The sequence below is a fragment of the Nycticebus coucang genome, chromosome 11 (assembly GCF_027406575.1).
Source record: "Nycticebus coucang isolate mNycCou1 chromosome 11, mNycCou1.pri, whole genome shotgun sequence".
Lineage (NCBI taxonomy): Eukaryota > Metazoa > Chordata > Mammalia > Primates > Lorisidae > Nycticebus > Nycticebus coucang.
In genome coordinates this window covers 47,299,543-47,314,594 of record NC_069790.1, presented here as the reverse complement: position 1 = coordinate 47,314,594, position 15,052 = coordinate 47,299,543, and the positions used below count along the sequence as shown (strand labels likewise).

At 37.3% G+C, this 15,052-nt stretch overlaps 2 protein-coding genes across 2 annotated transcripts in view; both read left to right on the top strand.

Moving 5' to 3' along the window:
* Positions 1 to 15,052, top strand: part of SCIN (scinderin) — an 88,337-nt gene that overhangs the window by 33,884 nt on the left and 39,401 nt on the right. Inside the window, exon 5 of the mRNA XM_053609508.1 lies at positions 13,838 to 13,930. Coding sequence (XP_053465483.1) covers positions 13,838 to 13,930 — 93 coding nt within the window. The remainder of the gene's footprint in view (positions 1 to 13,837; positions 13,931 to 15,052) is intronic.
* On the top strand, positions 2,720 to 3,073 carry LOC128598755 (60S ribosomal protein L34-like). Its single transcript, XM_053609514.1, has one exon. The coding sequence runs from the start codon at positions 2,720 to 2,722 to the stop codon at positions 3,071 to 3,073; it is 354 nt and encodes a 117-aa protein (XP_053465489.1).

Below are 15,052 nucleotides of genomic sequence, written 5' to 3'. Positions count from 1 at the left end.
TGGCTCGAAGTCGCGGACTTTTCCATCAAGTCATCCTATTATTACTCTCCATTCAGTGTTGAATTTCTGGAACTTGTCTCTCTGACCATTAAAGTGCTCAACACTGAAAATTGAAAGATAATTTTTCTGAGAGTTATTTGAGGTGCCTCAGCTCTTCATTGATCATGCTGTTTCCACACAGTTTTGGCCTATCTCGAGGGTGACCATAAATTCCTCCAAACCAAAGCACTTAGGAGACAGAGACACCCTGGCCATTAACAAGGCCGTCTGGGGAAACAGGATGTGTGGTCACCCTCTTTTCACTATCTTTAGCACTTTTAAAAGTTCATATGACTAAATATAAAAATAATCTTGTGTGTGGAAGTAACCCAAGTCTGTAAACTAAAGTCACATTTTATCCTGTGTTTGCTTTCTCTTCACTAGAAACATACTTGCCATGAAAGGCTGCACATAAATGAAGTAAAGCTTTTTCATGGTGTTTTTTCTTTTTGTATTTAAAATAGTTAATAGCCGGGCATTGTGGCGTGTGCCTGTAGTCCCAGCTGCTCGGGAGGCTGAGACAGGAGAATCACGGAAGCCCTAGAGCTGGAGGTTGCTGTGAGTCCTGTGATGTCATGGCACTCTACCGAGGGCAGTAAAGTGAGACTCTTGTCTCTACAAAAAAAAAAAAAAATAGTTAATGGATGTGAAGGAAAATTAAATATCTCACTAGCCCTAAGGTCCCAAAGTTTATTCATTGACTCTAATCATTGTCTGAACTATAGGAGGAAAACTGAAAAATCTCCTGGGGGAACAATAATTTCTCCATCTGTTTTATAGACTTTCATTTTTTTAAAAGACAACATCTGGGGTATGTAAAAAAGAGAATAAAGAAGGAGCAAGTTGTTTGAAACAATAATAAACAATAAGTGTTCCCAACAATAATAAAACAATAAGTGTTCCCAACCTGGGAACACTTTTTTAATACAGTTAAGTGAAATTTGTTGTCTGTAATCATTGCAGATGCTATTAGAATATTGGCAGGATGAAATACTACAGAGAGGTTGTAAGCTCATGCATGTTGTTAGGTTTCTTGCTTGTATAAAAACAATTCTAAGCCTCCCTGTAAAGTCATTAGGCAATCATGGTTTTGGATTCTAGACCAAAAAAATAAAATTATCGTATCATATTTTCTCTCTGTTAATAAGTTTATTGACCACTGAGTTTATTGAGTTCTGAAGAAAGTTTAAAGACTATCTACTTTATTGTCTGGTTAAATAAATAAGCATGTGCTAAAAAACAGAAAGAGTGTGAATAGACCATGGGGGTCTTCAAAGGCCAGAGAACCTGGTCTGAATGATACCACCATTGGCTGGAAGGCTTCTCAGGTAGAAATAATATTTTATGGACTGAATGATAATAGCAAATATGCTAAATTAACCTCTAAAAAAGTCCCAATAGAGGAATTGTGTTCCTCTTATTGTTATAGATCATAGTTGACACTTGAAAAGAATGTATTCAGTCATTCTCTTGGCAAGGTGACTGGATACTTATGATGTGCTGACCTAGGCACCTTAGTAAAAACTAAAATAGAATAGTGAGGCTCTGCACCTGTGGCTCAAGTGGCTAAGGTGCCAGCCACATACATCTGAGCTGGCGGGTTCGAATCCAGCCCGGGCCCGCCAAACAACAATGACGGCTGCAACCAAAAAATAGCCAGGCGTTGTGGCGGACGCCTGTAGTTCCAGCTCCTTGGGAGGCGGAGGCAGGAGAATCGCTTGAGCCCAGGAGTTGGAGGTTGCTGTGAGCTGTGACACCATGGCACTCTACCCAGGGTAGAGTTGAGGCTCTGTCTCAAAAAAACAAAAACAGAAACAAGAAAAACAAACAAAAAAAACTAGAATTGAATAGTGAAAATAGTTCTTCAATTATCTTTTACAGATAATTTACAAAATCTACTTAAACAATGAATAAAATATCAACTGTATTCCCCAGAGTATCCTGCCGCGCACAGTTCATGTCTTGTCAGTGCTACTCAGGTGTCTAGGGACAGGCACTGCTTTCATAGTTGTGAAGCCCTCCCAGCTCTAACTCATTGCTCATTAATAATTTGACCATCAGGACAGTTAACTGTGAAATATGTGGTACCAGAAACCCATCCTATTTGTATTCTTGTCTCCTAGAGGATAGTATCACTTTAAAAATTTTAAACAAAGTTATGCCATAGATTAAAAGAAGTTTTTAGATTTTACATTTACACAGATGAGCAGTTAGTATTAAAAAGGATAATTCTCAAATTCTGCTAGTCTTCTTTCTTCTGGTAGTTACAACTAATCTCTTGGAAAATAATAATCTTAGAAACTAATGAATTCTTCCTTATGTTTATATTTAGTGCAATACTGTCCCACATATTACACAGAGAGCATGTAGTACAGAAGCAGTTAGACAGTAAGAAATAATGTAGCTGGTGTCGTTCTGCGAATAAAAATGCATGTCATCTGACCTTCATCTCAGGTCAAGATCACCTCCCCATTTAGGGTGCAGCAATCACAAAAGTCCAGTTCTTTTCTCACAGGCTAGCACAGCGTAATGCTGCTGCCCACTGGCCTTGGCCACTCTGCTGGGTCTCGCTCGCAGCCCGAGTCCTGCCTCTTTGGAAACTGTTGAGCTGCCACTGCTCTGGGTTAAAAGTGAAGGTGCTTTTTTCCTCTTCTGGGGACACTGTCTAGAGGCACTCAGAATGGTGCAGCGTTTGACAAACCATCGTAGCCTTTCCTACAATACAGCCTCTAACAAAACCAGGCTGTCCCGAACCCCTGGTAATAGAATTATTTACCTTTATACCAGGAAGGTTAGGAAAGCACCCAAATCTGCACGTGGCGTGTGCCCATGCAGACTTAGAGGGGTTCGCGCTGTGAGACCCAAAGTTCTCATGAGGCTATCTGAAACAAAAAAACATCTCGGCAGGGCCTATGGTGGTTCCATGTGTGCCACATGCGTTCGTGACAGGGTCAAGTGCGCTTTCTTTACTGAGGAGCAGAAAATTGTTGTGAAAGTGTTGAAGGCACAAGCACAGAGTCAGAAAGCTCAATAAGAAAATGAAGCTTTTTTGGGGTAATAAAAATTAAGACTTAAAAAAAAAGTGAATGTGTTCGGTGGTGAACTCCTAGAAACTATACAGATGCAGCGCTTTGTTGTTGAAATTACCGTATCTATTTGCCTTTTCTTACCTAAAACTTAACATCAAAGGCGGTACGCATTGCTAATGACTTCTGAAGATCTAATACAATGTAAATATATATAAATAGAAATGATTTTGAAATTTTAATAATTTAAGCTTTGGAACATTCATACATTTCCGCACGCAAAGTAAAAGGTTAAGAAAGAAATCAAATTGGGATTGGGAAATTTAGAATTTTGTCAACATTCCATTAAGTATCTCTGTGAAAATGCTTTGATTCATCATACAGTTCTAAATTTACTAGACTTACATGGGTTCACATTTTAATCTTTTAGCTAAAATATTATTGTACATTTAAAGCAGGCATGATTATGTTGAAACGATGCCACATAAAGTGTGAGGAACTTTATTTCTGGGGCATGATCTTAAACTAGATAAATCATCCCCCATTTGACTGTTGAGGACAGTATCAAACCAACTGATGAAGTACTAACGGGGAGCTGTTGTGAGAGTCTTCCTCACCACCATTTGGGAATGTGTACAGTGTTTTTAAAAGTGTCTAAAACATTACAAAAAAATAATGTAAGTAAGAATAAAAATCACATTGCCATTAGCATTAAAGAAAGAGCGTGGTTGTTTGGGCTCCTTAAATTAAGACTTAAGATTGTGTTGTGAGTTTGTGATACCCACACAAAACATCACCCAGTATACTATATTTCATTGCCCTGTCATTTATTTCATTGTTAGTCAAAACTCTGTACTCTGTAAGGAAGAATGGAAATTTGAGTTGTCTGAGGTTTATTTTAATTTTTTTTTTTTTTTGTTAGTAGGCACAGTAAGCACTTAGATATTGAGACAACAGAAAAAGTTTTGTCAGAGAAGTACACGTTTCTGTGTGTGCTTTTCTGAGACTTTTTGTAAGTTCTTGGGAAATGGAACAATCACTGCCTTAAATATTTTGGAGTCCCAGGTACGTGTAGCATGGTGCCTGGCACATAGGAGATGCTCATTGGTATTTGTTATCTGATTGAAATAACATTACTCTGAAAGCCACATGGAGCCACGAAGGGGTGCACTTACAGGTTTACCATTCAAAAATGTTTATGTTAGGGGAAAAATATTTGCCACTCTGTTCCTTTATATTTGCCACTTTATTCCTGAGGCTACATTGTATATAGAGGAAAGACAAAGTATAAGAGATTCCAGCAAAAAGGCTTCTTTTCCTTTCTTCCCTGTGTTATGTTGTAATTAAACCATTTTCTTCATTTTGCTTTATGGCAATGATACTTGGTACATACATGAAATCCAAAGAAGTATAGTGCCAAGTCATGCAGGCCACAAGATTATGATGCTTCCTAGAATGCGGTAGTGGCTGTAGCTACCTGTGTCTACCGTTTATGGACGGCTTACCGTTTGCTAGTCACTGCTCGAGGTATTATTTATTTATTGTCATTTAATTTAATAAACCTGTTATTTGGATTTCTAGACTTAGTTTAGTTACCTATTTCCTTCCTCATCAATTCATCCAGTGAAAGAAGTTGAAATATTATGAAGAAAGAGGCTCGGCACTTGTAGCTCAAGCGGGTTAGGCACCAGCCACATATACCAGAGCTGGCAGGTTCGAATCCAGCCCGGGCCTGCCAAACAACAATGACAACTGCAACAACAACAACAACAAAAAATAGCCGAGCGTTATGGTGGGTGCCTATAGTCCCAGCTACTTGGGAGGCTGAGGCAAGAGAATTGCTTGAGCCGAGGAGTTGGAGGTTGCTATGAGCTATAATGACATGGCATTCTACCCAGGGTGACAGCTTGAGGCTCTGTCTCAAAAAAAAAAAAAAAAAAAGAAAGATAAGAAAAACATACAGTAACAGCATAGTTAACCATATGTTGCAATAAAGTGATAATATTTCATATAATCTTCCTCTTTGTCAAACCAAAGTTCAACATGAAGACTTGTAACCTCACAGATGAGATACCACTTTTGCACTTTTATATAATCAGTCCAAACTAATGGCACTTGGCAATCATTTCTAAATGAGGTAGTTTTCTCTTTAGCTTGCAGGTGAAATGAGGGCATTTTGATAGGAAAGGTAAACAGGAAAATGCAGTGCCAAGACAGATAAATGGACTTCGTGAGTAGTACAGAGGAGAAGGACGATCTTTGCCCGACAAAGTGAATATTTGAATTGATAAACTAATACTAACATTTAACTAGACTAGCAGGTTTTAATTCTCTCTTGTTTAAGTGTTCCTCATTATAATAATAGTGATAGCATATAAACAACTAACAGTCAAAGACTATTTTGTTCATTAATTTTAGGCCAATTTCTTCTTATTCTTTTTGTTAATAACTAGGCAAATTCAAATATCGAAGGGACACATCTCTGATTCAGCAATTCACCATTCCTTGCCTTTATTTTGTAAATTATTTTGCAAAATATTATATTAGTTTCCTCTTACATGTTATGCTATGAATTAGCCATGCCTAGATATGAAAAGATTGAGTCTTCAAGATTCAGCAATTCACATTTCCTTAGTATTGATTTTATATTTTTATAATTGTTATTTGTTTAATATCATGAAGAGATATGCTCATATTTTAAAAGGAACTCCTAAAACAGAGGCCATCTGGATTGTGGTTCTAAATACTGTTTTTCCAGAGCCAAGAATCACAGTGTGTTGGAGTTGGGTTATATTGAAAGTATTCATGCAAATCAATTATTAGATTTATTAGTTATTATTAGAATTGCTGTTATGTTTGCAGAGGTATCTAAAGCATCACAATTTTATAGTTATATTATTTTGAAATATATATATGTACACACGCGTATATATATATTCATAAAGGTTTTCCTGTGGTAATCTTCACTGTTGGTAAAAATGAGCTGAGCAAGAAGTTACTGAGACTAGGGTGATGCCCGTGGCTCAGTGGGTAGGGCACTGGCCCCATATACGGAGGGTGGCGGGTTCAAACCCAGCCACGGCCAAGCTGCAACAACAACAAAAAGAAGTTACTGAGACTAAGAACATCACCAGAGACATGGTGGGGAATCAGCATCTCACAGTGCTCAGACGTGGGGCCTAATAAGAGGTGATTTGGTTTACCTTGTCACAGGCATGGGTTAGTTCTTATGAGAGTGGGTTTATTTTATTTATTTAGTTTTTTGAGACAGAATCTCACCATGTTGCTCAAGCTAGAATGCCATGATGTCAGCCTGGCTCACAGCAACCTGAAACTCCTGGGTTCAAGCAGTCCTCCTGCCTGAGCCTCCCCAGTGGCTAGGAATACAGGTGCCCACCACAATGCCTGGCTAAGTTTTCTATTTTTTTTTTTTTTCAGTAGAAATGGGGTCTTGCCCTTGCTTAGTGTGGTCTTGAACTCCTGAGCTCAAGTGATCTTCTTGCCTCAGCCTCCCGGAGTGCTAGGATTATAGCATGAGCCACTGTGCCTGGCCTGCAATGGATTTTTTATAAAAACTTACCCTCTCTTGCTCTCTTTTTCTCTCTCTTGTCCTTCTGCCTTCTGCCATGAGCTGAGGCAGCAAGAAGATTCTTCCTAGATGCCGGGACCTTGATATTGGACTTCTCAGGCTTCAGAATGTGAGAAATGTATTTCTTTTGTTTCTAAATTACCAGTCTGTGGTATTCTGTTACAGCAAAGCCAATGGGTAAAATTCTGCACTGAAAGTCAACTCACTACAAGTAGCGACCGAAGCTAACTTGTTAACTATTTTTGCCCCAGCCCTCTCCCATGATGCTGGAATATCACAGATACTCCATAAATAAACCTTACTAAACAGATACAACCCACTTCACCAAAATAAGGTCATATGTACACGAGTACAGGGAGGATAAAACTGGGAAACGTGGGAGGATCAGAGAATTGATTTTTTAACCAAGGACTGATGGCATCATACATACCACTGCTGTGGATAAACCTCGAAGAAGGGAAGGTCCATCCTGTCCTAATCCTTCCTCTCTGAATTCCTTGCTGATTGACTATTCTTTAGGTGTTGGTTGGAGAGGAATATACAGCTCTATATTCAATTTGTAGTTTTAAATCTAAAATAGACACTTTGACAAGGCTACACTATAAAGACACATAGCTGGCTTAATGAAATCATTAGATTGAGGTATAAACAAATAACAAGAAAGTGCAAGTCCATGAGGTGTGTGGCAAGAAGTCCAACAGTGAAGTCATTTTTTAAAGCACCAGAACAGCGACATGCAGGGTCACGGGAAAGAGGGAGAACCGTGCTTTGACCAGGGCGAAGTTTGACTATGTACGTAAGGGAAAGAAAGGGTGCAGGAGCTCACATTTGTTGAATTCCAACTATGTATTGGTAATTATAACAATCACTACACCTACATTATTTCCCTACATTCACTTACATATCACTACATATCACTTCACCTACATTATTTCCCTTAATCATCATAATGATTGATTGATAAAAATTAAGCCATTGTACATGTGGAAAAAAGATCATAGAAGCTTTTGGACTCCACCCAGGTCAGGCTGATTGATCCTTCCAAGTGATGTCAAACACACAGGGGGGATGCACAGAAATTAGGAAACTTGAAAGGCAAATGTTGTGTCCGTTCAAGCATTTCTCAGCTATAAATGTCCAAAGTGGGTTTAAGGTCTGATAGAAAAGAAAATTGGTGATCCCCCCCCAAAAGAAGATATCTTAATATCTTTACCTGTCCCAAGGTAGCTTTCAGACCAGCAGATCCTGACAATTTTCCCAGGGCAGTTGTGGCCTGGGAAGCTAATGAGAACCTCAGAAATGTTTGGTATGCCTGTCCTGATGGTTGAGGTGGATGAACCAGGTTAGCTGAGCACTTTAGTCATATCACCAGACCAGGCCCAGAGGTCTTTTAAAATATGCAATGCTTAGGCTTCAATCAGAATGAGTAAATCAGAGTCTCCAGAGACAGGATTCAGACTTTGGCCTTTTTTTTTATATCTGCCCAGATGGTTCTAACCGAGAAAACAATCGCTATAATTTAATAAATTGGCCTTGTAACTTATATATTTTAATAACTTGTGCAACTTTCCATGTTACAGTAATTTGTACAGTAACAATTACAGAAATGTGTAACTTTGTATGTGACAGTAATTTGTAAGTTAATATCCCATAACAGCAATTTATGAATTAACTTCCTTGTAAATGTGACCCTCTAAATCTAATCTCTGATCAGTTAATGTTACAGTTGTATCAAAGATCAGTCTTGCATCACAATAAATTCTCCAAGTCCAAGGCCACAACATTCCCTGAGTCCTCTAGAGTTGCACTGTCCATTTGGCATTCTCAAGACATATGTGACTGTTTGAGGTTAAATATAAATTAATTTAAATTACAGAAAATATAAAATTCAGTTCATTGCACCAGCCACATTTCAGGTGCTCAGTAGCTACAGATGACTAGTGACAACTTTTTTGGACAGCACAGATATAGAACATGTTATCATGTTCTCTGGGATACCACTGTTCTAGAGAATTAACTAATTAAATCTCTTGCGGACTCCCAGTTCACTTAGTCCTCTCATTCGGACATGTCTGTAACATGGTTTCTCTTCTCTAAAAAACTATTACCCACGATTTGGTATACTGAATTACCCTTTACTTAGTTTATCAGTACAGGGAAAAGGTGTTTTAAGGGGAGGGAAGCCCATCTCTGATCATTGTGAGAGAACAGCAGAGTGAATGCGGGAACCTCACACCTAGATGAGGTGGAGCTGGCCAGTGAACCACAGCTTTCCTCAGAATTGCCCGGCTTTTTATATCTCTGTGGAGCTTCCTTATTATCAAATATTTGTCTCACCTAAGGCATACAATGCCTTGTGCAAGTAAATATGCTGTAACAGCAAGGAAATATTCACTTTCACAATTTCTATTCTCCATATGCTTATAATTTACTGATTATTTTTCAGGTAGGGACAGGAAATTAGGTATTAAATTTTTAATTTAATAATTGAAATGTTCTCTCTTAGAACCTGAGAGCTTACTCTGTTCGTAGTGAAAATAGAAGCAGAGCCATCCACCCCAAAATGATTACGATAAGAAGAATAGAATGCCTCATTTTCTATATGAAGAACACCAAAGTAGGAGTTAGAAGGCGTGGGATTTATATCTTGGCTTAAATACTATGCGGCATAGATTTAAAGCAAAATTCCTAATTCTCTCAGCCTCGTTTTCTTTGTCCATGAAGCTGAGGTAGTCGTGATACTGGTCCTGCCCATCTCTCAAAGTTGCCGTGGGAAGCACATAAGACGTAAAGCATTAAATGACTGTAGGACTTGATACCAGCTTGGCACATTTTTGATGAAAGTGCCGTGGAACTTTGCGTCAGGCATCATCCTCATATTGTTGTCCTTTTGCTATGATGCACTTCACATGCTTATGCTGAAGTTGCCAAATATCTTGACATTTCTGTAAAAGGATGGAAACCCTGTCTTGAGAATGAGAGAGTGTAAATGGTGCAATTTTGCATCCAAACTAGGTGGAGTTGACTCAAAGTTGACTCAAAGGTGAAAAATAAATAGATAAAAACAGATGCACGTACTGTGAAGACTAAGAATTAAGAGGATACAGCAGATTTTTAAACTGCCTGGCTCTTTCTTTAAAAACTGATTTCCACAAAGGTCTGCTTCAGTTTCAAAAGAAAAAGTGAGCCTGGGCTGGGCACAGTGGCTCATGCCTGTAATCCTAGCAATCTGGGAGGCAGGTGGATTGCTTGAGCTTGGGAGACCAGCCTGAGCAAGACAGCAAGACCCTATCTCTACTAAAAAAAAAAAAAAAAAAAAACTAGCTCGGCCTGGTGGCAGGTGCCTGTACTTTCGGCTACTTGGGAGGCTGAGGCAAGAGGATCGCTTGAGCCCAAGAGTTTGAGGTTGCTGTGAGCTGTGACACCTGACACTCTACAGAGGGGGAAAGAGTAAAACTCTGTCTAAAAAAGAAAGGAAGGAAGGGAGGGATGCAGGAAGGGAGTGGAGGGAGGAGGGAGAGAAGGAGAAAGGTAAGATAAGGTAAAGTAAGATAAGGTCATCCTGGGTTATGTGGGGGAAAGAAATCCACCAAAGGTTGTACTGATACGGGTCATGAGAACTCAGAAATTCTGAAGCTAGGAGTTTGTGAATCTGAAACTAGAATGTATATTATTATGCAATTATTATGTAATTCTATAAACTAGAATTATATAAACATAATATAAATAGCTCTCATTAATGTAAATTTCTTCATATTTATTTTGAATTGAACTCCTGTTGACAGCAGAGAGTAAGCAGCAGAAAAGATCTATTTAAGTTGAGAACTAAGTTGCATTTTCATAAATATCCACGCTCTTTAATGTACTGGGAACAGTGTCTTAGATTGCTAAAATTCCCGTTATGTTACTGACCACGCGTCATTTTGTCCTTGTACCCATATCATGGTTGACATCAACAAGCGCTGTTACTCTGTTAATTATAATTAGCTAAACTGACCTAAGAATAGTGCTCAGTTTGCTTCTGTTACACCCAGTCAACCTAGACAGAAGTTACCTCCAACATTAGGTGAAGCCCAGGGGAAGAAAGAAGCATGGTTCCCACAGGAGACACTGCGAGTGTCAGTCCAATTAGAGAGCGTGCTAGGTAGAGCACGATGAAAAATAATCAGGATAGAGCACCTTCAGATAGAGGAGTCTTGGCTCCGTACGTTAGCGCCCAATTTAGAATAATCTGGATTGCAGATTCCTGGGCCTCATTCTAGACCTATTTATTGACAATTGCTGACAGTGGGAATCTGCATTTTATCAAGTTACTCAGAAGTTACGTAAAGACATAAGATATAAATCTTTTCAATTTTTAACCTTTACTAAGGTATGATTGACAAATAAAAATTGTATATATTTAAGGTGAACAATGTGGCATTTTGGTATGGGTTAAATTGTGAAATGATTACCATAATGAAGCTAACATTCATCACCTCACATTTTGTGTGTGTGGTGGTGGGAATATTTAAGATCTACACTCTAGCAAACTTCAAGTTTATTAGTAACTACAGCCAGTATGCTGTCCCTTCAGTCCCCAGAATGTATTCATTGTATAAGTGTAGTACCCTTTCACCAACACTTTTTCCTTGCTCCACAATGCGTAGTAACCACCATTCCAGGACTGTCCCCATGAGTTGGACTATTTTGGAATCCACATATTAGTCAAGTCACATAGTATTTTGTCTTTCTGTGTCTGGCTTATTTCACTTGGAATGATGCCCTACAGGTTCATCTGTGCTGTTACAAATGGCAAGATATCCTTGATCTGGAGTCACATTCTTGAAACATGGGAGTAATATGAAATAAGGGGCCTTTAAGCGAGGGAACAGGATAACTATTAGGATAAAAATATGGGGTGAGACCAAGCGCAGGATGAAACTGACAGGAGTAGCTGCCACCCAAGGCAAGAGAGACGAGGGCTTTCTCCAGGGTCTCAATAACGGAGTCCACGACTCTAATCATTACCATAAAAAAATAGAATTTAAAGAGAGATTCAAAGTGGAAGAGAAGTACTCAACTGAGCACATGATTTTAAGTAATGTGAAGAGAACAGAGATACATTGACACAAACTGAGAACTGAAAATGGCTGTTTTTGTAGCTAATAAGTTTATTGTAGCGTATTAGATAACAAAGATGGTTTTAAATGAAAACTTACAGGACATACGTGAATGAAAGAGGAATTCCAAGCTTGAATGACAGATTGCTGCTAGAGCAATAGATGAATGTTTTATAGAGCACTCTCAAATAAGGCTTCTCTGTTTTCTTACCCCTTTAAATTATCAAAATATATGTTATTTCCCATACAAAGGATTGCTAAAAGCTAATCATGTGGACTTACTGCTGAAATGCTAAAATGAAAATGTTTTAAATTTAGGCATGATCCTAAATGTTGTCTTTATAGTTTATGTCATCAAAGATGAAAATGTATGGCATAGTTGATAAAGTGAACATATTTAATTGTTTTGCTTTTTCTAGGCAGATGTAAAGTCGTTAAGGGTTGGGCAAAGTGGTTGGAAGCTTTTTTATATACCAGTGAGGTGTTTGGTAAATGCTTATTTGTCGAACTGTATTTTAAAATGACCCTTAGAGATACCACAGGATACTTAGCATTCCCCTGCCTTGAAGTTAAGCCTGTTTTCAGTAAGTCCCTGAGGTTCAATTTCCAACTTAGCTCTGGTCCTTTGAGAGACCAATTAAGACAGCTGGTTGATATAGAAATTGTTGTCTGAAAATTAAAAGTTAGAGCATGCCCCAAATCCCAGACTTAGATGGCCTGCTGGGAGACTTTCCAGTATTAGGTATGTCCTAAACCCAAACTGTTTATTCCAAACTGTCTTGATTGGAGTAGAATTTCAAAAGGGTTTATGAGGAGACCTTTGACGGCTCTTATAAGCTATGTATACTTTTACCAAAATAAAAATGTTTTTAAAAAATGTAAAAAAGTGAAAGCATTTAAAAAAAAAAGGTTTTGGTTACAAGTGTTTTAATTTTGGATTTGAGCCTACTTTTAACAACAACAACAAAAAAAACCCTTTAATACTGTCTTTTAACATGTACAGCAATTAAAATGTTTTACTGATTACACTGGAAATGAAAAGATAGGCATGTTCCCAGAGGTGGTCAATTCTCTGGTGCATGTGTAAACTCAGGATTGCACTTGTACTTGGATGAGTTTATATACATTTTTATTGTCTTATATCTAGCAGTGCACACCTATTTTTATGTAATATATTTTAAGGAGTACTGAGTATGAAACACATTAGGCAAGGAATTCATTGTCTGTTAAATATTTTTGCATCTAGATGAACACCTCTTTTCATTTTCTGAACCAGAATTCATATCTATAATCACATTGTTTAGAATAAGTTTATATTTTACCCCGATTTTAACATTCCATGGTGTTTGTATTAATTAATTTAATTAACTGATTAAAGTGCTTCTAGACATATTTGTTGTCATTGTAATATAAAGAAATTCATAGCAGAATCAAATGTGTTTTTTACCAAACCCTCTACTTGAACTTTTGGATTGCATCATATTTGCAAGGAATAGATAAACACATTTATTCGTTCATCTGACAAATACTCTTGGAGCATCTAGTATGTCTCAAGCCCTGTTCTAAGTGCCAAGGATATTGCAGGAAACAAGGCATGATTATGTCATCAAGAACTTGCATTTTATCTATTCTATATATGTCAATAATAACAGCATTTTACCTTCAAATAGTATTAGATCCAAGTCTTTATAATAATAAATTAGTAAAACCTATAGATTATTTCTAGAATCAGAGGTCATGGAAAAAAATTCTTGTGTAGAATTGAATTTTGAATTCATATTTTAATTAGTCCCTGCTATTTTTCAATAATACGGACACGTAGTCTTCAAATTTGGGATTTTGCTTTCTTAGAAATTCACAGCTGACTCCGTGCCTGTTTACTTAATGCCATGGATTGATTTGACCCATGGGGAAAAGCCTACATTGTATATACTGATGAGAAATTTTTCAGCCTGATAATTTTAATTGCAAACATTTTATAATTGATGTCTTTATAAAGGTAAGAATTTTTACTACTTTTTAACCTCTGCATCCTTTAATGAGAAGTCTTTATCTGTCATCTGTTGTTCACTTTTTTCCAGGTTTTAGGGAAAAAGCCAGAGCTTCGAGATGAAGACAATGATGATGACATAATAGCAGACATAAATAATAGGAAAATGGCTAAACTTTACATGGTGAGTTTACTGCTAATGCATTCTATTGTTTCTGCTGAACTGGATGTATTCAGGGAGGCCTATTTCAGGAGAGACTATCTTTGCTACAGTTGATACTTTCATTATTTTAATTAAAAACAACAAATAAGTGAATTTATTGCTATGACTTACATAAAATTATACATTATTGCTGTGCTAATTTGCAACAATATATTTTGATATATGGAAAGCAATGTTTCTTTCATAGAGTAAAATATTTTGTAAACTTTTTCTTATGAATTCTTTTTTGAATCACCCAGCCTAAAATGTTTTTATACATTTTTCATCAGATCATAAAATCTTCACCATATTTAGAACATCCTATTTAGTCATAAGAAGGCTTCATATATTACAACCCTTGCTTTCAGGTGGGTGAAGCTATCAAACCAAACAGGTAGAAGGAAATGGCAAAACAGCCCTGTCCTGACCTTTGGCAAACTTTCTTCTATGTCAGGGCCTTGGAAAATGACTGGCTGTGTGACCTTGGGCAAGACATAACCATTCTGAGTGTTAGTTTTCTTACCTGGAAAAAAAAAATAGACACAGAGAGAGAAAGATTATATTAGATGATTACTCAGGTTTCTTACAACTCTATAATTTTGTGATTTCTTTTAAAATGATAGTACCCAAAGCCACAAGACATAACCACTGAAGGAGACTGCCACAATAGGCTTTTTAGGTGCTCCCGCCCCCTGCAAATTTCTTTGACTGAGAGTAGGTCTTAATCTCCTTGCAGAATTCAGTAGTTTTCTACTCTGTAAAAGGAAGAAATTATATCTGCAATTCTGTGTTAAAATTGTAATACTCAAGTCATGTTTGACTTCTGCAATTACAAGAGATACAAGATACAATATATAAGATAGCAAATGTTATCAGTATATATTGTAGATTACAATTTTAATACAGTTTTTTCCTTTTTTAAAATGTGTATACATTTTTTGGCACCCTCTGAATTTCTACTAATACTGATAATTTTAATATTGCATCACTAATCAGAACTATTCTCCTTCTGGGCAGCATTACAGACCGAAGAAATATTGTTAAGAGGGAAAATGCTAATCCTGAATTATCGCTCCCTCTAGTGGAACAAGAATGTATTGCAAA